The 26,706-nt window shown below is 41.4% G+C and overlaps 1 protein-coding gene across 3 annotated transcripts in view; it reads right to left on the minus strand.

Annotated features, from left to right (window-relative positions):
• Positions 1–26,706, minus strand: part of LOC119494273 (storkhead-box protein 2-like) — a 65,142-nt gene that overhangs the window by 18,918 nt on the left and 19,518 nt on the right. For 2 of the 3 annotated variants that reach the window (XM_037780030.1, XM_037780031.1), the window contains exon 2: positions 3,069–3,221. In XM_037780030.1, the coding sequence (XP_037635958.1) occupies positions 3,069–3,221 (153 nt within the window). Of the gene's footprint in view, positions 1–3,068; positions 3,222–13,030; positions 13,199–26,706 lie in introns of those variants that run through there. The other variant, XM_037780032.1, reaches the window with a different exon arrangement.

Genomic DNA, 26,706 nt, shown 5'->3' on the forward strand with positions numbered 1-26,706 from the left:
GTTAGTAACGTTAGCTGTTAGCAGCCGGTTGGCAGCACAGTCCTGATTGGCTAAATAGCGGAGCTACTAACGTTAACGGAGGTGCCATTGAGTTATTATTATGATGCGTTCAAAGTCTGCTCAGCAAAAAGGACCATTGGGTGAAGGTAAATTACAACGTTATCATGATGTGTTCAAATGTAATCTTGTAAAATTAGGTTTTTAGTGAGAAACTTGAATAAATCCAGTTGTTTGAAGGAGAGGTTTTCACAGTAATATAAAAGAGATATTATAGAGGGAATTATGACCTGTTTAACTTCCTAACAACTTACCAAGATTTTTTTTATCAAAGCAAATATTCAAACATTCATAATCATTTGAATTGTGTTTTTATGCAAATAACCACTATAGATGACAATAACAAAGTACAGTACTGTGTACACTACCCTCCCTACCCCCAAAAATATGGGCTCCCCCAGGAGCTACGGTGTAATTCAAACACTGTAATTTACCATGCATATAATGTTTTTATGTTAAATATATCGAACATTGAATGACATCAGACCTAAAACGTTATTCCTTCATTTAGCAAATGGATTTCAAAAGTGGCAGATCAAATTTCTATACTACTATATACTCTATACTCTATAATACTTGTCTGCCACAGTGGCAGGAAGTGAAAAAAGTTAATTTCAGACCCTGATACCGCATATCGTGCTGTTGAGCCAATCAATATCACCAAGAAACACGGGGTACATCCTGGACAGGTCGCCAGTCAATCACAGGGCTTCACACTCACATTTACACTTACGGCAAGTTAGAGTCACCAATCAACCTATCCTGCATGTTTGTGGAGAGCGGGAGTTAACTCCGGAAACTTTTCTAATTTTTCTCATTCACTCCTTCACACAGCGAGCTACTAGACCATCTGCCTAAGGACACGGCAACATCAATACTCCAACCGTGTGATTAGTGGAGAACCTGCTCTACCCACTGAGCCACAGCCACTCTGGGTTACATCCTTCAGTAGTGGGTGGACGCTCTAAACCCTCAGTGAAGTAAAGTAGTGTTACCACTGTGTCATGTCAGGTTTATTTGTATATCTTACAAAGTCAACGAAAAGATTTCATTGGACACACACAGATGCACGTCTGCTTTAGATGGTACAAATTGAGGTGAACCCGCCGTCTGTGTCCGAGTTAAAAATGTTTTAACTTGTCATAACTCTACCAGAGAAAATGTAGATTTTGTCTGATGAAATAAAGCAGAAGACAAATGTTCTCATTATGAACTGTTGAACTTTCTAAAAAAAAACAATGTATAGACTGCTACAAAAATAATCGCTCTCAATCATCACTTATGACCCACTAGAAGTGTGTGGTGGTGCCTGTATCTACAAATACCCTGCCCTCTGCCTTTATTTTGTCTTTTCTTCTATTTTACTGTGTTTGGGACCTTTCTGGGCTTCAGCAAAGAGCTTTTAGGCCCCACGTGGGGGTGTAACCACCAGCCAATAACAGCGTACAGGATGTGCAGCCGCTCCCTCTCTTCATTCACTCATCGGCCATCGTTGCTCGTAATTTAACTAAAGAAATAGAAATATTAGAAATAAAATGATTTATCAAAATGATTCATTATGAAGTTCCTTTGAAGGTGTAACATTATTGATGTGTTGATATGGCAACAGTATTTAAATAGTGTGTGTGGTCTTGGTGTCTAAAGGCCTTTGCACAACAAGTCTAACGTAATGTTGGCCATTGAAAAACAAATACCCTGTCATGTTTAGTCCGTTATGTTAACCAAACACTTAACTTGCAATGTAACTTGTAACTACAGCAATCAGTGTGTGTGTGTGTGTGTGTGTGTATATATATATATATATTATATCGCATGATTGTCCATAGTTAATCGTTATTAAATTGCAAATTAATCGCACATTTTTAATCTGTTCAAAATGTACCTTAAAGGGAGATTTGTCAAGCACTTAATACTCTTATCAACATGGAAGTGGGCAAATATGCTGCTTTATGCAAATATATGTATATATTTATTATTGAAAATCAATTACCAACACAAAACAATGACAAATATTGTCCTCACAGGTACTGCATTTAGCATAAAAAATATGCTCAAATCATAACATGGCAAACTGCAGCCCAACAGGTAACAACAGCTGTCAGTATGTCAGTGTGCTGACTTGACTATGACTTGCCCCCAAACTGCATGTGATTATCATAAAGTGGGCATGTCTGTAAAGGGGAGACTCGTGGGTACCCATAGAACTTTGAAAATGGCCATGCCAATTTTTCCTCGCCAAAATTTAGCATAGGTTTGGAGCATTATTTAGACTCCTTGGTACCAATGGATTCTTCAAGTTCAGTCTCATAATCAATAAAACACAATCCATCAGAAAATATAAAGTAAGTAACAGGAATGTACAGCACTTCAGCACTGTGAGCCCTTTTATATATATCAAAATATGAATAGGCAATAATATATATACATATATGTTTTAGGGGTGTCACGATTCTCCAATCCATGTTTCGATTCAATTCTAAGCACTGACAGCTATACCATTGTTAGACTATGGAGTCTTGATTCGTAAAGATCAACAAATCATTGGTTTTATGCCCCGATATTTACATTTTGAAATTATTCTTTAAAAAGATAGGCTACATGGTATCAAGTGTGTGATATTTTTCAGAATGTACCACACTAAGGCCAAATGGTAAAATTTAAATAATATATTTAATATGTAATAACAATAACTTAGTTCACCAGTCAATTGGGAACAAACTGTTAAACAACCCAGTATCAAGTAGTATCAGAAATTCTCCAGTCAAACAACCTGCAAACGATCCTTTTAGTGCCCAGATCTAGAAAAAAGATGACTGTTTTATTCTCAGCCAATCACTGCGAGCATCAGCTGCAATCCATACAGCCGGGATTGCCTGTCAACACTCTGAACATGGAGATGTGATATTTCTAAAAAAAAATGTTTCATTTGAACCTATAGCTATGCAGCAATAGACGGAGGCTAATGGATGGCATTAGCTATGGACTGATATTGGTGTGTGAGCTGGTGTTACCTGGAAAACATGTCTGCAGGTGTTCAGTTAGGGCCTCCTGAGTGACAGGCTTGTGGGCGGAGTTCATAGCAGAGATAGCCAATAGCAATACTTCTCCCAAGGGGATGAATTGCGATTGGCTGATGGGGGACATACTGATGGGTGACACATCACCTGTGGAAAGACAGAAATCACACATTTTGAGTGTTACTGGGTGAAATTATGTTATAAGCAGCACCTGTAGGACATATGACCACCATGCATGTCTCAGATCTAATCCCTGGCTGTGTCTGGCTGAGGACCCCATCTCTTGCTTTCCTCATTTCCTGTCACCTCTCAACTGTTGGCTATCCAATAAAGGCATGAAATGCACAAAACAATAATGAATGTTGTCTTTTTTTTACTGCCAGGCCATTTGAACATAGAAATGAACATTTTAAACCCGGTCACGTGGAATTAAGACACAATATGTAACGAGAGAGGCCCTCAACAGCACCTAACACAAGCCTTTCACACACAGAGTGAAATATTAATTATTGCAGTTATATGAAATGTAATGTATAAATGTATCATTCAACTATTTACACCAAGAGTGAACCATATGCTACACGACACCACACAGATAATCAACACCATGCAGTGACAACTTGTGCACTGTATTTACTGTGACAGCACACACACACACGCACACACACGCATACACACACACACACACACACACACAGCCAAAATAGGATTTGACCTTAAAGAATAAGTCTGATGTTATTCTATATCTTTCATGAAAAGACCAAAAAGATGTTAGTCCGTCTCGCACTACTGTCTGACTTCCCTACCCTATCTGTGGCACTCAACTCCAAGTCAGTTGGTTGACGTAAATCTTTAAAAACAGATCAGAAATATATTGTTTAATTTTTAAAAAAGGCTCAGTAATTTCCTAAAACAGCTGGTCACAGTAGGTTTAATCAAACTTGACTCAAACAGGAGGAAATATATATATATATATATATATATATATAGTGTATATACAGCATACACACACATTAGGAATGCTAATTTTAAATATTTTTTTTCTAACCAATAGCCAACCCTCGTTAACCGATTATTAACCGTTAACCAACAAGATTAGAGCTTTGCATGCAGGGGTGCTGTGGTTTTAGTGCCTAACAAGCCGCCCAGCTGCAACGATAAGCCGATGCACAAACAGGTTAAATCCATCATTTATAGGCAGCTGCAGTATATGCAAAAAAAAGACAACTGAGTCCCCCCTTCACCCGTCCGGGAGAGTTACTGTAGCAGCCACGATGCTTCGTGCATTGTCGAAGACACATGCGGCCACTTTCCCAGCAAGTCTGCCTCGCATCATTTAGTTTAGTTGCGAGGTTGTTAGCGGTGTGTCTGCCTGGCGTACTCTGTCAGGCGGGCGCAACGTGAGCGAGTGTTCGACAGACTGTGTATGTGCTACGTTCGCAGCTGTAGTGTTGCTGGTGGCTTCGTGCTCGCTGTTGTCACACACATACGGTCTGTCAGCGCGTTTTAGCTGTGAACGTAGCAGTGAGTGTACAGTTTATTTGTCGGTGAATAAATGCTACAACTCCTCAAGACCCGAGCCAACTTCCTGTATCCTGCAACATCGGCTCAGACTCTCTTAAGGTGGACTGTTAAGGTGGACCAGCTTTTCTCCTTCAAAGGGACTGTTTGTAAGAATCAGAAATGCTTGTTAACAGCGACCTGTGGCCGTTAAGTCAACGAAAGTCAGCGTCGGGCTCGCGCTTGCTCGTTCTAAATAGACATGAACGAGCATCGCTCAAAACAGTGAGGTGACACACGTCAGCTAAAACCACAATATCACTCTATATTTCACCTGCTTGGCAGTAATGTTAGCTGACCAGACGAAGGTCTCTCCATGAATCAATGCTGATCCTAGTGTTGGCTTTTCCTGCCTCAGCCTCCCGACCGCAGTGGGAGGGAGACACCGGCACCCGGTCGGAGACGATAACGTTTCTCGCTGCTGAGCCCCGTCACTTCACAAGACACGGAAAACCTCTGTTTGTCTGGAGGAGCTGCAGCATTTATTTCTGCACAAACGTCCACTGTACATTTACTAGATATTCTCAGAGCTAGGAATTTTTCTGCAGTGTGTAGTGCGCGCGCTGCACGTGAGGTGGAGCGAGCTGAGTGAAGGCAAGCAGGCAGGCAGAGGTGCAGCGGAGCAGAGTACAGCAGGTACTCCGGCCCCGGAGACCAAAGCTACAGTCTCCGACCGCAGCCAACAATGTTTTGCAAGACGGGCTTCACTAGATAGAACTTCATGGTTTTGGTGCTTCCGTGTAGATTGTGTTGGAGTCTTGTCTGAACAGCGTAGCCACACGTGAGCGTGCATATGCGAGCGCGCATGGGACACCGACCCGGGTGATTTATACGTTTAAGAAGTTACAAACAGTCCCTTTAACTGTTTAATCGATAGCATTAATCGGTAAAAAATCTTGTTGTCGTATATTTATATACAGTATATACTGTATACTGACTGTGGACACATGCCTGTAAGGTCTGCTCACATCACACAAGGAAAACACACTACCCCTCTGAAGCATCACGTATAATCTTATTGAGGACATGCTATTTAATAACCTGGAAAGCAAAAATTGAATTGACTAGCTTTCACCCACATCTCATGGTCTTCATCAGTGGATGGAACTGGCTTAAGTGTACTCATGTGACCTAAGTGTGAAAATTGGCCAAGTGAGAACAGGTGGTTGCATACGGGGCGGAGATTGAAACCCTGAGCTGGCTGCATTTGCTGTGAGATACAGTTAAAAGCTCTGAAAAAAGCTAGCAAGTTGACCTTTGATTTGAGATTATTTGGACAGACATATTGTTCTCAAGGTCAAGAATGAACGTCCGCACTCAAATATATTCAAAAGTTCTTTTATAGTAATTTATTTTCAAAACCAGAAATGTCCAAAAAATGTAAAAGTTAATCCATGATCTATGTTTTTGGTTCATTTGCCAAGGGCTGCTAAACTACCAAACGATTTAGTAGCAAAAAACAATTTCGTCCAGCAAAAATAATCAAAATGCAGAGACAAATTTAAGAAACAGATGACAAACCAGACTAGGAAGACAGAAGAAGACAGAGCACAGCTGCAGAGGCTCTGCTAGGAACACTGACTAGCACCCTGCCACCTCCATATACTAACTGCACACAGCTGCAGGCCTCAACATGGAGAGTGATGATCACGGGACAAACCCCAAACCCTCCACACTCAGTGAAGGGGGATGGAGGGGGGGGGGGGGGGGGGGGGGGGGGGGGGGGGGGGGGGGGGGGGGGGGGGGGGGGGGGGGGGGGGGGCACAGCTGAGAGGCCATTTCTTGTTGCTTCTCATGGTGGCTTAATTTGTTGGGTCTCATACTGTCAGCTGCCAGAGTTTTCAAACATAAAACTTGTGGTTATGTATAATGTTGTGGTTATATAATGGCGTTGTTAGATTGCTGATAGACCGGCCCGTTAATACGGGTGTAAACAGTTTTTGACCACAGTGAAAATGTTGTTTTTGAAAGGCCAAATGCCAACAAATATTGGCTGATACAGAATATTTTGTTAGATAAAAACATGTTTGAATTTTGGAAATAATTACAATTATCGTTTTTCAATAAATTTTGACTTTTGGACTGAGGCAATTACAGAGACGGACTGAGCAGCGCGTCACTCGCTCTGTGTGTGTGTGTGTGTGTGTGTTTGAGAGAGAGGGGGGGCAGACAAGTTGGAAGCTAATGTTTCTATAAGTTACTAATAATAACTAGAAAATGTGTTTCTTGCTGAAAATGCATGTGAATGCTGACAGCTGAAATGAATTGCAAAGTACTGCTGAAAATACAGAAATCCTAAAGCGCTAATGCATTGCACCGAATTGTAAAACTGGCAGAGTTGAAAGCTGAACTGTAGTACCCAAAAAAAGCTAAGACCAGAAATCCACTGCTACAAAAGCAGTAAGCTAAACTGTAATACTGTCAAAGGTGGAATTTGAAATTAATTAACTCGTTAGGCAGAAAGTAGTATTTGGCTGGAATAAACCTTTTAAACAATAAGTGCTTGGACAGAAAGTAGTATTTGGGAGGAATGAACCCTTAAAACCGTAAGTTGTTGGACAAAAAGTAGTACTTGAGCGGATTGGACCTTTAAAACAATAAGTTGTTAGTCAGAAAGTAGTATTGGGTGAAATAGACCTTTAAAACTATAGTTAAACATAAAGTAGTATTTGGGTGAAATGGACCTTTAAAACTATAGTTAGACATAAAGTAGTGTTTGGGTGAAATGGACCTTTAAAACTATAGTTAAACATAAAGTAGTGTTTGGGTGAAATGGACCTTTAAAACTATAGTTAAACATAAAGTAGTGTTTGGGTGAAATGGACCTTTAAAACTATAGTTAAACAAAAAGTAGTATTTGGGTGAAATGGACCTTTAAAACTATAGTTAAACAAAAAGTAGTATTTGGGTGAAATGGACCTTTAAAACTATAGTTAGACAGAAAGTAGTATTTGGGTGAAATGAACATTTAAAACTGGGCCGCCACACGCTTTGAAAAGCACTGATATAGGCTAAAGGTACTATAACTTTAACTGCTCGGACTGCGATGAGGTCTCCAAATTCAAAATTAATATTTAGGCATCTCGCTCTCTGTGCACTCTCACTGCACGTCTGTATAGACCTACTTCAGTTATTAGTGATGGTACCACTGCTGTTAGTACTATTTTACCTATTAGTACCACTGCTGCATCTTCTAGTGACATTTATACTACTGCTATTACTACTTTGCTACAAACAAGACTACTCCTGCCTACTACTACTGCCACTACCACTGCAAACATAGCTGGTACTACTAATAGTACTACAAATAGTGTTACTGCCTCTGCTACTGCTGTCCCTCATTACTGCCGCTGCTGTTGAAGAAGAATTCTGCTTTACTACAATTTAGGTATTTACAACTAAAGGTGCAGCAACGGAGAGTTGTGTACAAGACAAGGACGGTATGAGTGTTTGTTCACAGTTCACATTTTACTGCTTTAAAAGTTTAAATATAGCCATGGTGAAACTAATTGAAACACTCCTCCTAATACACAAGTTTATTTTGTTTGTTTTTTTGTATTTTCAATTTCATGCACCGGACCATGACCCCATCAGCCTCAGCTATACTTTGCGTTTATTGTAATTAGCAAATGTTAGCATGTTAACACACCAAGATTATGTGCGTGATACACATTATAATAGCTAAACATCTGTGTGTTAACAAAGGCCCTGTTCACACCTGGCATTAACGTGCGTCCTGAGTGATCGGATCACAAGTGGACAGCTTTAAGTACGTCTGTTCACACCTGGCATTAGAATGTGTCTCCACGTGCGTTTTGAGTGACCACTTGTGATCCGATCTCACTTCCCCGCTCTATATGCAAATAAACGCGTAGTAAACACATGGCTAATACAATCCTCCAATGCGGCCCAGGACACATTTGCGTACACACTGCTAAAAGAATGTGGCCATATGTGGCCCAGACCACCTCTGAATGTGGTCTGAAAGATCCGATCTCAATGTGTCTTGAGTGCGTTCACACCTGTACTTAGAGCTGTCCACTTGTGGTCCGATCACTGAGGACACATGTTAATACCGGGTCTGAACAGGGCCACAGAGCTGATAGCATGGCTGAAGACTAGCAGGAGACTGGACAAAGCCACACATCAAGATTGTTTGCACCAACTTGAATAGATTTTTTCTTTTTGAGTCTTTGACAATCAGAAAGGAGAATAAACCTCATGATGAGTAAAAACATCACACAACACCACTGGTCAGTAACTACTGGAGTTCAGGAGGTAGAAGACCCTGCAAATCCCACAAATAGGAGAGAACAGTCACATGTTCTCATACCAAAAAACAAACATGGACGGCAACCAGCAGCTTGCATTCTTTACTGTATATGCAGGTAAAATTGTGCTGAAAAAGGGAGGGGGGAAAGCTCAGAGTTTTGGTGAGATCCTGGTTGGAGAGGTGTGTAGGACTGTATAGCCTACAGAGGCAAGTATGTCTCTGTCGGGTGACACACGTGATGTCATTGATGTCAGTTGCAAATATCAAACATGTTTTTAAAATCTTTATATTAACGACTGGCAGCAACTGGATATGAAGACTTAAGATGTACATATCACTATAGGATTTATTGTTGTCAATATCAACTGACCCAGGGACAGCATTGTACAGGTACTTTTTTGTCTTTTTGCAGATAATTGCTCCCCAGCATCTGCACAGAATTTATGGATGCGTGGCCGTGTTGAGGTAACACTGATCATATCATATCAGGGCTATGTTTCTCAGATATGACAGCTCCTCCAGAAATAATAGTCAGAATGTTGTCGTACCTTTATTTAAATCTGCAAATTAGTTTTGAACAATTGTTTTGAAGATTTTAATATCAATTACACATCAAACATGTGGGATTACTCTTGCTCTGCAGCACTCTTCAGTTAATAGAGCGGCTCACATGGTAGACTGTTCTGGACAACCCTTTCTATTAATACTCTTGATGGTGTCTCTATTCAGTCTGTTGACAATTACAAATACTTTGGAATTTGGTTGGACAAAAGTCTAAATTTTAAATGCCATATTGACCATCTTGCAAAGGAATTGAAATTCACTCTGGATTTTCTGTACAAGCTAAAGTCCTGTTTTTCCATGGCATCAAGAAAACGCTTAGTTGCTGGCTTTTTCTTGACTCAGATTGATAATGGTGATACTATTTACAGGTTTGCCTCACATGTCCAAACTTGACCCCCTGTATCACTCAGCCCTGAGCTATGTCACTAATTCTGGCTTCGGGACCCATCATTGTACATTATACAGCATGGTAGGATGGTCATCCCTCACTCACCGAGGGAGCAACATTGCTACATTTAAAGGGACTGTTTGTAACTTCTTACACGTATAAATAAACCGGGTCGGTGTCCCATGCGCGCTCGCATGTGGCTACGCTGTTCAGACAAGACTCCAACACAACCTACACAGAAGCACCAAAACCGCAAAGTTATATCTAGTGAAGCCCCTCTTGCAAAACAGTGTTGGCCGCGGTCGGAGTTCGCGGTCGGAGACCGTAGCTTTGGTCCCCAGGGCCGGAGTCTCTGATGTACTCTGCTCCTCTGCTCGCCTGCCTTCACTCAGCTCGCGCCACCTTACGTGCATGCGCGCACACTACACACTGCAGAAGACTTTGTAGCTCTGAGAATATCTAGTGAATGTACAGTGGACGTTTGTGCAGAAATAAATGCTGCAGCTCTTCCAGACCAACAGAGGTTTTCCGTGTCTTGTGAAGTGACGGGGCTCCGCAGCGAGAAACGTTATCGTCTCCGACCGGGTGCCGGTGTCTCCCCCGTTCCTGTACAGGAAAAGCCAACACTAGGATCAGCATTGATCATGGAGAGACCTCCGTCTGGTCAGCTAACATTATTGCCAAGCAGCTGAAATATAGAGTGATATTGTGGTTTTAGCTGACGTGTGTCGCCTCACTGTTTTGAGCGATGCTCGTTCATATCTATTTAGAGCGAGCAAGCGCGAGCCCGACGCTGACTTTCGTTGACTCAACGGCCACAGGTGTCGCTGTTAACAAGCATTTCTGATTCTTACAAACAGTCCCTTTAAGTCTATAAGATCATCTCTGACAAACTTCCTACTTACTTGAAGCTTCAGTAGGAGCAACAATTTTTTGGCATCATTGGGTAAAAAATCCATAATAACCGTTCAGCATATTGTAAATCAAGTGTTCTGAGAGAACACTAGACTTCTAAACTTTGACCAATCACACATCTTTACAAGCTTAATTTTGAGACCCTTATCTCTTTAAATGATTTTAAACATAGAATAAAGGAAGTGGTCACTGCTAGCTGCAGTTGCTTCAATTAAATAACAAACACATGACCAACATGCTGCCCTGTTAATACACTGTATGATGACGTAATGTATTTTGTTGTAACTATTGTTGCTCTCATGATTCAACGTTGTTGTCTAGTTATGTGTTAGATGCTGCTATTTGACCCTGTCTTGGCTAGGTCTCACTTGTAAAAGAGGGTTCAATCTCAATGTGAGGTGGTCGGCTTGTTATTAACATGGTGTGTTTCCGTGTAACGTATCGGCGGATGCCTCTCTCATTCAGCAGCCTTGTTATGTCTGTATAACGTTACACTACGTTGTCTCGCATCCCGATGTCATCTACCGCTTTTTTCTTTCTGACCGTGGACGGCCAGCAGCTCCCGCACACACATCCACACACGTATCTCTGTGCTCGAAGAAGGAGGAACAAGAAGGCGGGGTCATGCGTCATCAATGCGTCATCAGTTACACTGCGCATGTGTTATAGCCTGTGGCCTTAATGCTCAGGCTGATCGGAATTCTTAAAAAAATTCCTGATTCCTGATCATGATCCGGATCACCACCAAAATCTAATGGATTGTTCACTGTGCTACACTCCACCCCTCCCATTCATTCAAATCCATCGCAAACTTTAGGAGTACTCCTGCTAACAGACAGACAGACAGTCAAACCAACCAACGCCGGTGAAAGCATAACCTCCGCCAAGGCCAGAGATAATAAATGAAGTGGTCGCTGCTAGCTGCAGTTGCTTCAATTAAATAAACACTTGACCAACATGCTGCCCTACCCATCACTGTGTGATGATGTAATGTATTTTGTTGTAACTATTGTTGCTGTCGTGATTCAATATTGTTGTCTAGTTATGTGTTGGATGCTGCTATTTGAACCTGTTTTGGCTAGGTCTCACTTGTAAAAGAGGGTTTAATCTCACTGTGACTTCATAGTTAAATAAAGGTTATTTATACATCTATATAAGAGTGAAGTGTCCCTTTAAACTTAACGAAATAAGACCCAAGTTGTAAAAAAAAAGAAAAGAAAGCGTAAATACCCTAGACCCTAATGAACAACCACCACCACTACCACTACTAGTACTGCCATATTTGCTTACTGTAGTTGAGGTTTAACGAATTCTCCTGCTGTTACTTCATACCACGACTACTACTACTACTGCTTCCTTTCTCTCTTATTGCTGGTGAAGAATGCACCGACTGACCAAAGTCACATCAGCAGGCAGCTAGCTCACATACATGGGAGACAGAACATAGTACGTCATTACAAACGCATGTCATCGATATGGAGCGAGAGCATCAACTGTTGAGTTTCACTGTTGCTTTTCAGACTCTGCAGTATGGCACAAGCATCTCTGATCCAGTCCTGGCAATGAAATCACTGAGTTCGAGGTAAAGAAGAGCCATTTTGTAGCAGCAGCCGTTAGCTTACAGCCCTGCTCCACTCCATTACTACTACACTGTCCAAAAAACACACAGAGAGAGAGGGAGATAGACAGAGAGATAGCTAGTCAGAGGAGGAGGAAGAAGAGAAAATGATATGTAGGGGGGAGAGAGATTAGGAGAGAAAAACTGTGATGCAGAGGAAAGGATGAAAGAGGGGAGCAGCTGTGTGAAGCAGAGTGGTGAGAGAATAAAAAGAGAGAGAGAGAGAGAGAGTGTAATAGAGGGAGAATGATGGAACATTGATCGTCCATGTCTCTCTCACTGCAGTGGTAGTAAACAATCAGCCAGCCTCCTTTGTCCACAGCACTAAACCACACCCCCTCCTTTTGTCATGCACTCCCTCCCTCACTCTCTCACCAGCTATTTCCCTCTCTCCCTCCATTCCTCCATTTCTTTTTGCTTTCTACAAACGTCTAATATCTATATCTCCTACTGTACGCCTGCATCTATCCTTCCATCACTCATCTCTTTCTCTGTCTCTCTGCATCTCTCTCTCTCTCTCTCTCTCTCTCAGTAGAGCTGTGACGCTATGCTACTAATGCTAACTAGCAGCTGCTGCTAACAGGCTAGCAAATGAAACAGACAGACAGACAGACAGAGTGTGACAGGCAGATTCAAACCTTGGCTGATAGTAATCCACTCCTATGTAAAAAAAAAAAAAAATAGGATCCAGTTAATAAGCCTGGTATAGCTTCTGATGGTAACGCAGCTCTCTCTCTCTTTCCCTCTCTCTCACACACACACTAGCTCATCCTCCTCTCTCACACACACATTCTGCTCCTCCCCCTCCCCTCACACACACACACACACACACACACAAGCGTCGTCCTCTGTTCTCACGCGCATGCACACACACACTTTCAGCCCCCCCTTCACTCTTTTCCCACTCACACACACACACACACACGCACACAAATGAGCATTCAGTCAAGGGCTTCCCACAATCCCTTGCGCCACACAAAGACAAGGGGGTGTGACCAATCACACACTGCCTCACTCTGCACCCGTGCTTTTTTCCCCCTCCCTCACTGTGTGATGCCCACCGACATACAAGCTTGTGGGCGGGCTGCCAAGAGGGTTGCCATGACAACGCATCCCCAGTTGCTCTTTGTTGCTATCACTCGTACATTCACACGTACACACACACACACGCACACACGCATATACATGCACACAGTCTCCACAGTCTTTTCCCTTTTAAGATCTCTGTAGCATGTCTCTGTTCTGCTACATACATCTCTGCTACGCTGTGTATGTGTGTATGTGTGTGTGTGAGCGCACATGCTCTCTTAGCCGGTGTTGCAGTACTGCAGCTGGGTTCTGGTGTGACCCAGTTAGAACACTAAAGCTGGATGTAGGACACACACACACACACACACACACAACACACACACACACACACACAGACACAACTCACACACACACACAGGCAGCCAGCAGAACATTCCAGAACTATGAAACGATTGCTTATATAAATATAGCAGTGGAGATGCAGCATATTACCATTATGACGAAGTTGAAGTAGCTCTACATATACATATGCATATACATGTCTACATATACATATATACACGCATATGTGTATATACTGTGTATATATATATATATATATATAGTTACATAGTTATATATATATATATATATATAACTATGTAACTATATAACAGTTAATCACGATTAATCGCACATTTTTTATCTGTTCAAAATGTACCTTAAAGGGAGATTTGTCAAGTATTTAATACTCTTATCAACATGGGAGTGGGCAAATATGCTGCTTCATGCAAATGTATGTATATATTTATTATTGGAAATCAATTAACAACACAAAACAATGACAAATATTGTCCAGAAACCCTCACAGCTACTGTATTTAGCATAAAGATATATGCTCAAATAATAACATGTCAAACTCAACAACAGCTGTCAGTGTGCTGACTCGATTATGACTTGCAAATTAAAAATTGCAAGTTGCGTTAATGCATTTAAGACATTGGTGGTGTTAAAACAAAGTTGTGTGTTAAAGCGTTATTATCACATTAACTTAAAATATTTAATCACAATGAATCGCTTGATTGTCCTTAGTTATTCGCAAATTAATCACACATTTTTTATCTTTTCAAAATGTACCCTTAAAGGGAGATTTGTGAAGTATTTAATAATCTTATCGACATGGGAGTGGGCAAATATGCTTGCTTTATGTAAATGCATGTATATATTTATTATTAGAAATCAATTAACAACACAAAACAATGACAAATATTGTCCAAAAACCCTCACAGATACTGTATTTAGCATAAAAAAATTGACTCAAATCATAACATGGCAAACTGCAGCCCAACAGGCAACAACAGCTGTCAGTGTGTCAGTGTGCTGACTTGACTATGACTTGCCCCAAACTGCATGTGATTATCATAAAGCGGGCATGTCTGTAAAGGGGAGACTCGTGGGTACCCATAGAACCCATTTACATTCACATATCTCAAGGTCAGAGGTCAAGGAACCCCTTTGAAAATGGCCATGCCAGTTTTTCCTTGCCGAAATTTAGCGTAAGTTGGGAACGTTATTAGGCCTCCTGCGCTACAAGCTAATATGACATGGTTGGTACCGATGGATTCATTAGGTTTTCTAGTTTCATATAATGCCAGAACCTTCTATCTTTAAAACTGAGCCGGCTACAACCTAAAAATCGCAAGTTGTGTTAATGCGTTAAAAAAATGAGTGGCGTTAAAACAAATTTGTGTAAACGCTTTATTATCGCGTTAACTTCGACAGCCCTAATATATACACACATACATACAGTATATATATATAGTGTATATACACATATATAGATAGTATAGTCAGTTTTTGACATAGCGGCTGTCCCGGCTATGTCAATAAACCATGGAGAAGCTCGGATTACAACACACACAGAGGGAGAGTGACTTCATTCTCTGCTCAGGTAGACATCACTGCTCTATATCTTTACATTGAAAATAGTTGTTTGCCGCTATATTAATGCTCTGGATATTAGATTAGATTGTATGTTGTAATGTAGCAGCTTTAAAGCATCAGTGGGTAGAATTGGAGCAAATATGATTAAAAAAGTTATTGTTATAAAACGGTCACTATATCCTGACAGTAGTGCATGAGACAGGTAATGTGAGAAAAAAAATGTGCCTCTGTGTCCTCCGGTGCTCCTAACGGCATCTGCAAGATTTCACACACTGGAGGAAAACAACCAGTCAGAGCTGATCTGGAGTCTGCTGTCTATGAGAGCCGGGTGTCAATCACTCGCCAACTCCGATCAAACGGTCAAACTAGGCAGCGCTGATCAAATATGAATCAATATTCTGTTACTGTAAAGCATATTTCTCTCCTCAGATGTTTTCAGAAACATCTTGTAGTGTACTGTTAGCTTTAAAATGAGAAAGTTTGTGACCCGGCAGCCACGTTTAGAACAGTTGAGGAAATACCAAGCACCGCCCACCAGCCCAAGCACAGCCAATAGGAACGCTCTCTCTCTGAAATGACCTGTGATTGGTCAAAGTCTCCCATCACGGGCTAGATTTTCTAAAGCCCGAAAACATCCATGAGGAGGAGCAGAAGTCTAGTTTTCTCTCAGAACACTTGAATTACAATATGCTGAAAAGTTATTATGGACTTTTTGCCCAACGATGCCAAAAACTCTCTGCCTACTACAGGTTTAAGTAGGCATGTGAATATGAGTGGTAGAGAAGGGCTGAGGGACAGAAGAAGAGTGAAATGCTAGAAAACCAGAGGCAGGTACAACAGGCTGGTAGAAAAAACATTAGTGGTGTATTGAGTGTTATTAGAGGGCAGACAGGCAGACAGACTTATCTGTGGTAATGTGAGAGTGATTAGCATGTGAAAAGACAGCTCTGCATATCGGGCTGGTTGGGGCTTGTTGAACTGTGGTGGACTGCAGGGGTTAAAGAGTTTGACAGGAAAGAAAAAAGAGGTGAAATGAGGGGAGGGACCCCTCCCTTTCTTCTCAGGGGCCCCTGATTGCACCTCCCACAACTCCCATATCATGCTGCAACAAGCAGCCAGCACACAGCTAAAATAGCAAGTAAAGCATTCTAATCCACAACACAACAATGGTACAGCAAGAGGGCATGTCAACATTGTTAATGTGTAATTCATGATGCCTTAAAGTATTCCTGGGATATGTGAACGTTGAAAATGCAACTTGATATACAAAATATTCATTTCATTTAGAGAGGTTTTTAAATAAGGCAGTAGTGAGCGTTGTATTAACCTATTGACCACAATAAACCATAGTTACTGATTTGGTACATGGATAATTTCCTGCCTTCATTTCTACAAATTAAACTTTTGCCAGTCTCCATCATTAGCATGTAGCTTCTTAGCTAACTAACTGAAAGCTTAGAAAATGTGGGGATGGGAAGGTAGGGTTGGGAATCACCGTATTTTGCGAAAGCAGAATTTATTTGGAGCAACTCAACTCAAAGACAATTAACAAAAGATTCTACAGCCAAGCTAGGGGCTCTGTGAGGCTGTATTTAGGACGTCGGTATGCGTCAAACTAACTGCTCGTCGGATGGTCGAACAGGCATTCGGACTGAAAGCTGTCCAAGACTAGATGGGTCATAATTATATTAATACAATAGACAATTAAACAAATCAATAAATTAATAAATTGGCAATTAAATAAATACAAAAGTGATTAAATATATTTAATATATTGTTAAGAAATTAAATAAATAAGTATCAAATGAAAAATAGAAATACCACTGCCAAAATTACATTTATAAATAGGCAATTAAATAAATAAATAAATAAATAAATAAGCGATTAAACATATCTAAATAAATCAGTATCCACTGCAATAAATAAAGGTTTATTCCACATTGTTCAGCATGCCTTTTCTGGGTCCGTGTGCCAGGTGCAATTACACAAATTGTGGAGGGTTGGAGCATGGATGTATTAAGAAAAGTGGATCCAGCGTTGGAGGCGGGGCCCTGTTCATTCCTATGATAGTTGCTCAGTGGCGCATGAAGCCTAAACGGCTCGACTTCCGTCTGGAAAGTACCCGGATCTTGGGCAAATGGGACATGCGCAGTAGCGCCCGCTCAGTCACATGACTCGGTAACGGGGTCCCAACGTCACGCCGTCATCACGGCTTGCGCTCCATCCTCGATCTGGGTCTCACTCACATGAACGGAGGAAGGGAAATAACTCTGGATTCGGCTATTAGTGCGTTTTACAACTTTAAAAATTGTATTTTTTAAATAAGGGCTATTAGAGTGTTCGTACCGGGGAGTTGGTTCACCTAAAAAGAAATTGTCCGCTGAGTTACAGACGTCTCTTTCCCAATGTAAGTCTACCGGGAAAAAAATTGTTTTGGGCCCAATGGCATCACTTGACGGATACGGAATTTGCATTACCACCGTTTGGCCACTACTAAAGTCTGGATCGACGACCGGCGCACTTCCTGGGGGCTTGGGTTAAAGGTGCACACGTGGTTGGAAAAAAGCATACAACTGGCCTTAAATTTAGTCCTCTCGGGGGCCATGAAATCTGTAACAAATTTCATACCAACCCATCCAGTTTTTGCAGAGATATGTCAATCTTGACCAAAGTGGTGAACCGACTGATCGACCATCCATAGAGCCATACGGCTGGCAGTGACACATCACATGACCCAGTTTCTTTGAAGCACACAGAGGCCTTTTGAGCTTCCTCTTATTATGCACTAGAGACAAAATATGACACAAACTATATCCCTTACAGTTCTTACTGTTTGCACACAATCAACATGAAATATTTCTGAAACTGACGCATACTGTTTGGTTGGATGTCAAATAAAAAAAAACATTACCACCAGATGAACGTTACAGATTCAGATCAGAAAGCGGCTTTTCTCTCAGCAGTCCACATCTGTTGAGTCAGACTGGAGATCTGATTGGTCAACATGAACAAGTCTCAGCCTAATCCACAGACAAGAGACTCAACGCTACTGCTGGAACAGCACTGGACATGTATGTATTAAGGGCACAAGGTGCCGTAGTGATGCAACAGTTAGTTTGAGATTGTGTGAGTGTGTGTGAGAGAAAGAGAGAGAGAGTAAAGAGAAAGAAAGAGAGCATTGGGGACAGGCTGTAATCTGGAGGTCAGCTCAACAGCTGGGTATGTGCATGAACTCTGTCCCTCACTCTGTAATCACACACAACAAAGGACCATTCAACTGAAAACAAGGAAGTTACAGCACATATTAGAGCACAGAAATGTGAGGCTGATGGTGCTAAAAGTATTTGAATGCAACATTTTAAAATAGAAAAATAAACTTGCAAAAAACACATCAACTAATTTTAATAACAAAAACTAATGGGCTGTCCTGACGCCTGTACTATGATGCAGGATTTGGGGTTAGCGAGGTAACTTCAGGGTTCGTCCTACGACGGTGGTTCGCTTCTTACCGGGGTAGATCGTCATGGTAACTGATGCTGAACACCTAACCTGCTCCGAAGCAGGCGACCTGTCAATGACAAGGTAGCCACGCCCTAAAGCATCCCCTGCTTTATCCTCTATTTTACGTAGTGGACAAGAATTTATTAAATGAACATCATGCTGTATTGAAGAAGACTTGAAACTAGCGATTGAGACCATAAACTCATGTTTACGATGTTTACTGAGGTAATAAATCAAGCGAGAAGTAGGGTCATTTTCTCATAGACTTCAATACAATCAGACTTCTTTTTGCAACCAGAGGAGTCGCCCCCTGCTGGCTGTTAGAAAAAATGCAAAGTTTAAGGCACTTCCACATTGGCTTCACTTTTCAGACTCAGAAGTAACCGCCTGGCTGAAAGAGGCAGATCCTCACACGTCATATCTCATTAGTTACTGGATGAAGGTTTGAACAATCACCCCACTCATTAAATCATTAAATGCATGGTCTTTGCTGTGTGATGTAGCGCCACAGCTCATTTTCCAAGAAGCTTCATAAGCTGTAAATATTATAATTAATTAAAACCTAATAATTCCTTCTGACGTTAACGGAGGTACTCTTTATTTTAAGCACTATAAAATGCTGCGGGAAACCCTGATAGGTCAACAGAGCATGCAACAGATCAGTAGCATCCTGCTGAAAGTTAACCTGTAACCTGTAAGACACATTTGGGAGTGGGATTGGTAAATGCAACATTTTTTCTTTATGATTGTTTCTGGAATCACCATCAGACTTATAACTCTATTATATGCATTTTGTTACTACCGTGTGTGTGTGTGTGTGTGTGTGTAATAGACAGGGACAGAGGGAGTGGACAGAAATAGCCCCAGCCGCTGCAGGCCCAGGACTGCAGGGGCCCGGCCCTTCTAAACCAGGCCAGGGCTTTGGACGATCTGATTGGTCAAAATGCCATGAGAGGAGAGTGTATGTGTGTGTGTGTGTGTGTGTATGTGTATGTGTATGTGTATGTGTATGTGTGTGTGTGTGTGTGTGTGTGTGTGTGTGTGTGTGTGTGAAAAGAGAGAGGATGTCAATTGTGAGAATGGATGTGAGTGTATGTGAGAGAGAAAAAAAACAGGGCAAGAAAAAGACATTTGGTGCTTTTGTGTATGTGGTGTGTGTGTGTGTGTGTGTGTGTGTGTGTGTAGCTGCCCTGAGCATAACTCAGCAGACAGAGAAAAGGAGGAGCTACAATCGCATTACAGGAGAGGAGCACCCATTACATCAGCTTGTGTGTGTGTGTGTGTGTGTTACGTCCGGCTGCCAACGGCTGCGGCTCAGCGAGGGTTAATGAGTTCACGATTTCAGCATGCAAAAATGCAGCTTTACATACTTCCAGAGCATTGGAGAGAGGTGGAGAGGACACTGAGGAGAGGAACTGTCTTTCACAGATAAACATTAGTGAAACACAGTATATTCCTTGTGTTAGCGTGATTAATTCAAATTCCTGATAACATACAGATGGCCCAAGTTTGTTTATAAACTGTACGATATGGAGAACGACATTGATCCTAAGAATAATTTGATCTCAACATCCGTCATCACTGTGAATACTACACTGAAGAACGGTTTAATAGAAATGTGAATATAGAGGGAGTGATATCAATAAATACATTTCAACAGCAGGAGCCTCAATATGAATTTCTCAGAGATTCACCATCGTTTGACACAATATCATCAGAAATCTAGTGTAATAGCAGTCGCTGAGACTTGGCTTCATGATGAGCAAGCTGCTGTGGTCAAAATCGAGGGAAATTAGATGTTTTTTCTTTTAACAAAAAAGGGCAAAGGAGTTGCTTTATATACAGAGAAAACTTAGATGTAAACTTGTGAACAGTATGCTAGTTGTTATAGACAACGTTATGGAGTGTAACACTGTAGAAATTGAGGTTGAGTAATCCAGGATCTCGTCTTGATACATTTACGGACAAGGTAGTTGTGCCACTAAGGACTCATTTTCTATCGATTAATCTATCGCCTATTTTACCGATTAAAGCTACAATAGGCAGCATGTTTTTGGCATCATTGGGAAAAAATTCCATAATAACCTTTCAGAATATTGTAATTCAAGTGTTCTGAGAGAAAACTAGACACGGTCACAAACTTTCCCATTTTACAGCTAAACAGTACACTACAAGATGTTGTTGCCCAGTTTGACCGTTTGATCTGAGTTCTCGAGTGATTGACAGCCGGCTCTCATAGACTGTTGCTGGACAGCAGATCCCAGGTCGGCTCTTACTGCTTGTATTCCTCTGGTCTTGGAAATCTTGCAGATGCCGTTAGGAGCACCGGAGGACACCGAGGCACATGATTTTTTTTCAGGTTACCTGTTTAATACACTACTGTCAGGGTATACCGACCGTTTTATAAAAATATTTTTTTTTTAATCATATTTGCTCCATTTCTACCCACTTCAGCTTTAATCTAAACGATTAATTTTCCTTCAAAAATCGAACTGGCCTATGATGTGTAACTTCTGGCAGAAGTTTCCGGGTGGAAACCTGCGACCCCGCACCAAAAACTAGACCGGAGAGGCCGGACACACTGCCACCCAACGGTAGAGATCAAAGTAAGCACTCTACATTTATTGAGCACCGTCTTTTCCTGTAAAATGTCCGGTGTAATCGGTAACACCGGTGTTGTCACAAGTTTATTAAAGGGAAAAGTTCCTCACCGTCACATACCTATTACAGATCTGACACTCGTGGCTCTAACTTCCACTCCAAATGTAATTTGAACATTTAAAAAGTTGTTGATAGAGCAGAGGAGGTGAGCTGAGAACTGAAAATTGTGGATAGACTATGTGAACAGAGACAGAGAGACAAGTCAAGGAGGACAGGGTAGAGTTTATCTGCACAATACACACTGTTGTCACAGTCTGAGGACCATATGTATACACACACGCCACAAGTCTGCTCCTTCACCCTCACAAGCCAGGGTAACACCAGACAAGATAATACCACAGTAGACCAAGACCTAGACCAGCAGTGGATCACCACAGCAATAACACCAACACACATCAGACACTTCATGTTTAGAAGTCACACCTGTGTTGTTGTTGTTTCGGCATGTCATTCAATTTACTGACCAATAAAACAGCACGGTGGTGGGGCATGGCAAGAGCATGCATGGTTGCATTCCTGTGGTAGGTCCAGATGGATTAGTACTGTGTCCTGGTAGTATAATATTACAAGCTTTTTGAAACAGGTGTTATATCACATGGTCTGTTGAGTTGCAGGGCACAATTTCATTCCAATGCAGTTTGAAGTGCTATATACAGTACATGATATAACAACTTGAAACAAAAGGGACGGGAACGATATGAACATTTGATTTTCAAAGTTTGCAAACCTACAGTAGGATTACACACACACCCAAAGTAGTTGGTAAGTGTATTTTTGGCTAAGCTAGGCTAACCAAATCCTGACTCTAGCACTGTACTTAAGACGCAGACTCAGCTGTCCGAGCTGACCCACGGCAGGATACGGTGGCGTGCAGCGGCCTGACGTGCCGCAACACTCCAAGACTGGATCCCGGTAAGGGCGACAGACTGCTGCACCGGGTCCTTCAGGGCTGCTGCAACAAGCTAACTGTTGCGTTGGCTACCTAGCTTGATACAAACGGCCTAAATAAAAAGGATTTGTTTTGTTATGTGTTTAAAAGTAGTTCACAATTTGCATGTTTTTATGTATTTCATAATATGCTGCTGTCTGATACTTTACTGCCAGTTCATCACGTATAATACAGCGGTAGAGACTGAAGATGACATTTGGACATCATCATTGGATCAACGCGATGTCAATATTGTATTCAATGATGACTAGGATGACCTCCCTTTGAGCGTCATTTTTTTTGTGTTTTGGCCAATTACAGATTAGCATGAAAAAAATAAAATACGTTGAACTGATAGAAGATGTCCTGCCTCAAGGGAGGACAGCACCAGCCCGTCCTCCCTTGCCCCCACCATAACCACTTTCTTGCCTGCCCTGCAGGTGTCGCTGTTGAAGCATTTTAAATTAGACTTTTTTAAATAATGGATTTTTTCCAAAGAAGAGAGATCAAATATTTTATAAATGATACAGAGATTTGGTAATGGTTCATCCATCTCTTTTTTTACATTTTGGTCTCCCTCTTGCCTCTCAAAACTAGAGGAGGAACCTCCTCTGCCTCTATGGACCAGCCTCCACTGGTGTGAATGAATAAGACCCAGCAGCTTCAGGATGCACAGAGTCTCTCCTGCTGACAGCTGTTGGTTCTATTCCAGCAAGCCTTCCTGAGGTTACTACGATACCAGCGCAAGCTCTGGAAGTATGCGGCTCAGCTCTGCTCCATTTGTGAAAGCAATCTGACACAACAGAAATATCCTGATAAATACTAAAAAGCAACCCCCGACCACATCTTTTCAGTCTCCCTCTCAACCAACAACAACTACATATCTGGAATCAAAGTTTGAACAGTTAAGCCACACTTACTGCCAGACTCACAAAAACCTCAGTCAAACCCATAATTATGGGCTTGTTCAACATATAAATACATAAATCACTCCAAACATGCCAGCTAGGACTGTCACCAGCAGAAACTAGTGGAGAACTGTACCTTGTCCCACTGCCTACTTTTCACCACACTCATCCTCAGTAGCCAGAAGCTCTTAAAAGGCCGTCACCGATCAGATCTTATGACTGCAGTAGGTAGTGGTATACCATCATCTTGTCTAAGATCAGTCTGAATGGTGTCCAACACCGGTATGGCTCCTACCAACACATGTCTGTAAAGTGTGTCACAATAACCACAAACAACAAGTCAAAATCGTTATCTGAGAGTCTATTCATTTGAATCTTCCACAATATGAATCTGAAATGACTAATTAGATGGATCTACAAGTTTAAGGCTCAACGATTGGGGAAAAAAATCTTTTGGACAAATATAAAAATTTGACATGCCATTATGGTGGCACGGTGGTGCAGCACTGTCGCCTCAAAGCAATAGGGTTGCTGGTTCAAACCCGGTTTGGGGCCCTTCTGTGTGGAGTTTGCATGTTCTCCCTGTGTTAGCGTGGGTTTTCTCCGGGTTCTCAGGTTTCCTCCCACAGTCCAAAGAAATGCAGGTTAGGTTAATTGTTGACTCTAAAATGTCCCGTGGGTGTGAATGTGAGCATGCATGGTTGCCTGTCTCTATGTGTCAGCCCTGTGATAGTCTGGAGACCTGTCCAGGGTGAACCCCGCCTTCGCTCAATGTCAGCTGGGATCGGTTCCAGCACCCCGCGACTCTGAGTAGGATAAGCGGTTACAGACAATGGATGTCATTACTTTCTATGAAATAAATTCCAGAGCTGTATTTTTATTTGAAGCCATTTGGGCCTACATTTAATATGGCATTAACTTAGTGGTATAATTCATATTTCACAATCATTTTCAAGTAATCATGACATTCAAGAGTGGCATTTTATTATTTAGTTGTCCAGTTAGGATAATAATAAGAAACTCCTGCTAAGTCATTTCTGACAATGTTATAACCAGATATAAAATAGTTAGTCAATTAATTCGTTAGTTGATTCATCAATATACAGAAAATGTATTTGTTAATTAATCAATTAATCATATGTTTTTGTTTAATAAATTTCAGTTTCTCAGTTCCAAATTCTCAAATGTGAATATTGGCTGCTTAGTTTTGGACTGTTGCTTGAACAAAACATGCCATTTAAATATGTCAACTTTTCAGCTTTCGGAAATGTGATGGGATTCAGGTTCAGAACTTTGAAGATCATGGTTCCACTCGTCCCACCGCAGCGTCACTCACACGCAATGCCTGCTACGGTCCTCATGTCAACAACTGTGCACGGAGCTCGATGTTGGTTTCGGTTTTAATTTAAATTAACAACAGATGGAGACAGAAACTAAGCCAACATCCTGCAGGGATGAGGGTTATCAATCATTGTCCATCATGGGCTTCGTCCTAAAGCGCACACTATGCACTACATACTCAACATGTGTACTATCGTTCAACATACTTTTGTGTGAATAAACAGTAGTATGTATCTTTTTGGACGCACTGAGCTGTAATTTACTTCGTCACTTCCTTGAGAGCCTCCTTGCCGGTTGGAGACGTGTAACCATGGTAACCTGTGCCAACCTCATGTAACCAAAACGATGGTTTGTGAGAATCAAAGTCTGAATTAATTTAAAATATATATTACGCCTAGCAAAGTGGAATTTTATACTTACATTTAAATTGAAGCGTTGTTGACGTTACAGAGCAGTCTGTTAACGTCCGTTATGAACGTTGTTGTTATTGTCGCATTGCAGTGTGGGATATTTATGCTGCTGTATGTCCAGCAATGCATACTGTAATATTTCACCAAAAGTAGTATGCAATTCGCGTACCATTGGGTTCATACTAAGGTTTCAGACATAGTAAAATATCTCACTTACTGTTTTAGCGTACTAAATAGCATGTTAGTTAGTTGTTAGTTAGGATGCAACCACGGTCCCAACAAAAACAGCTGCAAATTCAAATCAAAATTTCCATTTTAAAATGCTTAATAGTTACACCTATAGGTATTGGACACTCATTGGCATAGTTAGAGATGCATTTTTTTGTGCACCTGCCACTGGCTGGTGGATTCCAAAATCTACCAGCCTCTCAATAGATTACCATATTGGCTGGTGACCCAACCCTGCTCATTGTTGTTAACCAATATCATAGACCAATATTTGACTTCATTCAATAACTGAATACCAGTGATTTATTCTCTGATAACCTCCGGGGGAGAGGTGTTTGTTGCTCTGCAGTGCTGCAGTGATAAACAAGGACACAGGGTCAATGATGATGAACATGGTCAATATCATCAAAGTGAGCAGAGCCACAGCAGCAGCAGTTTGACAACTGTAGTTCCAGCTTCCTCCAGCTATCTGTAAGAAAAGTGCTGCAGCGGTCACTTTCTCTGTTCACAGGAGGTGTCACTGACATGTTTGAATGCACAGGTTTAAACTGCTCTTCCCCTCCCTGCATGAGGTGCAGGTTGGCCAGGTCAAAAGTCACACAACCTCTGGAGAATCTGCATCCTGCTAAAGCCTCATTTATACTCCCAGATATATAACGGACGCGTACACAGACAGCTGCGTACACCACGGACGTACTGTACTCTTTACTGTGCTCTGTGTTTCTTTACTGTGTTCTGTGTTTCTTTACTGTACTATGTGTTTCTTTACTGTGTTCTGTGTTTCTTTACTGTGCTCTGTGTTTCTTTACTGTGTTATGTGTTTCTTTACTGTGCTCTGTGTTTCTTTACTGTACTCTGTGTTTCTTTACTGTACTCTGTGTTTCTTTACTATACTCCGTTTCTTTACTGTAATCTGTGTTTTTTTACTGTGCTCTGTGTTTCTTTACGGTACTCGGTTTCTTTACTGTACTCGGCTTCTTTACTGTACTCTGTGTTTCTTTACTGTACTCGGCTTCTTTACTGTACTCTGTGTTTCTTTACTGTACTCGGCTTCTTTACTGTACTCGGCTTCTTTACTGTGCTCTGTGTTTCTTTACTGTGCTCTGTGTTTCTTTACTGTGCTCTGTGTTTCTTTATTGTACTCTATTGTGTTTTGTTCACCTCAGCCTGCTGGTGTTGCAGTGCTGCTTTCCTTTTTAACAGCTGGGCTCTACAGTGCAGCAGAGTGAACATTAGTGTGTGCGTGTGCGTGTGTGAAAGTGAAAGTGAATGTATATGTGCGTAGTGGTGCCAGTGAATTCTGACCCGGGACTGGTAAAATAACATTACATGGATTTGCTTTTCTTTGTCTTTCTTATTAGCAAAGCTCATTGTACAAAACATTC

This window comes from Sebastes umbrosus, chromosome 9, assembly GCF_015220745.1.
Source record: "Sebastes umbrosus isolate fSebUmb1 chromosome 9, fSebUmb1.pri, whole genome shotgun sequence".
Classification (NCBI taxonomy): Eukaryota; Metazoa; Chordata; class Actinopteri; order Perciformes; family Sebastidae; genus Sebastes; species Sebastes umbrosus.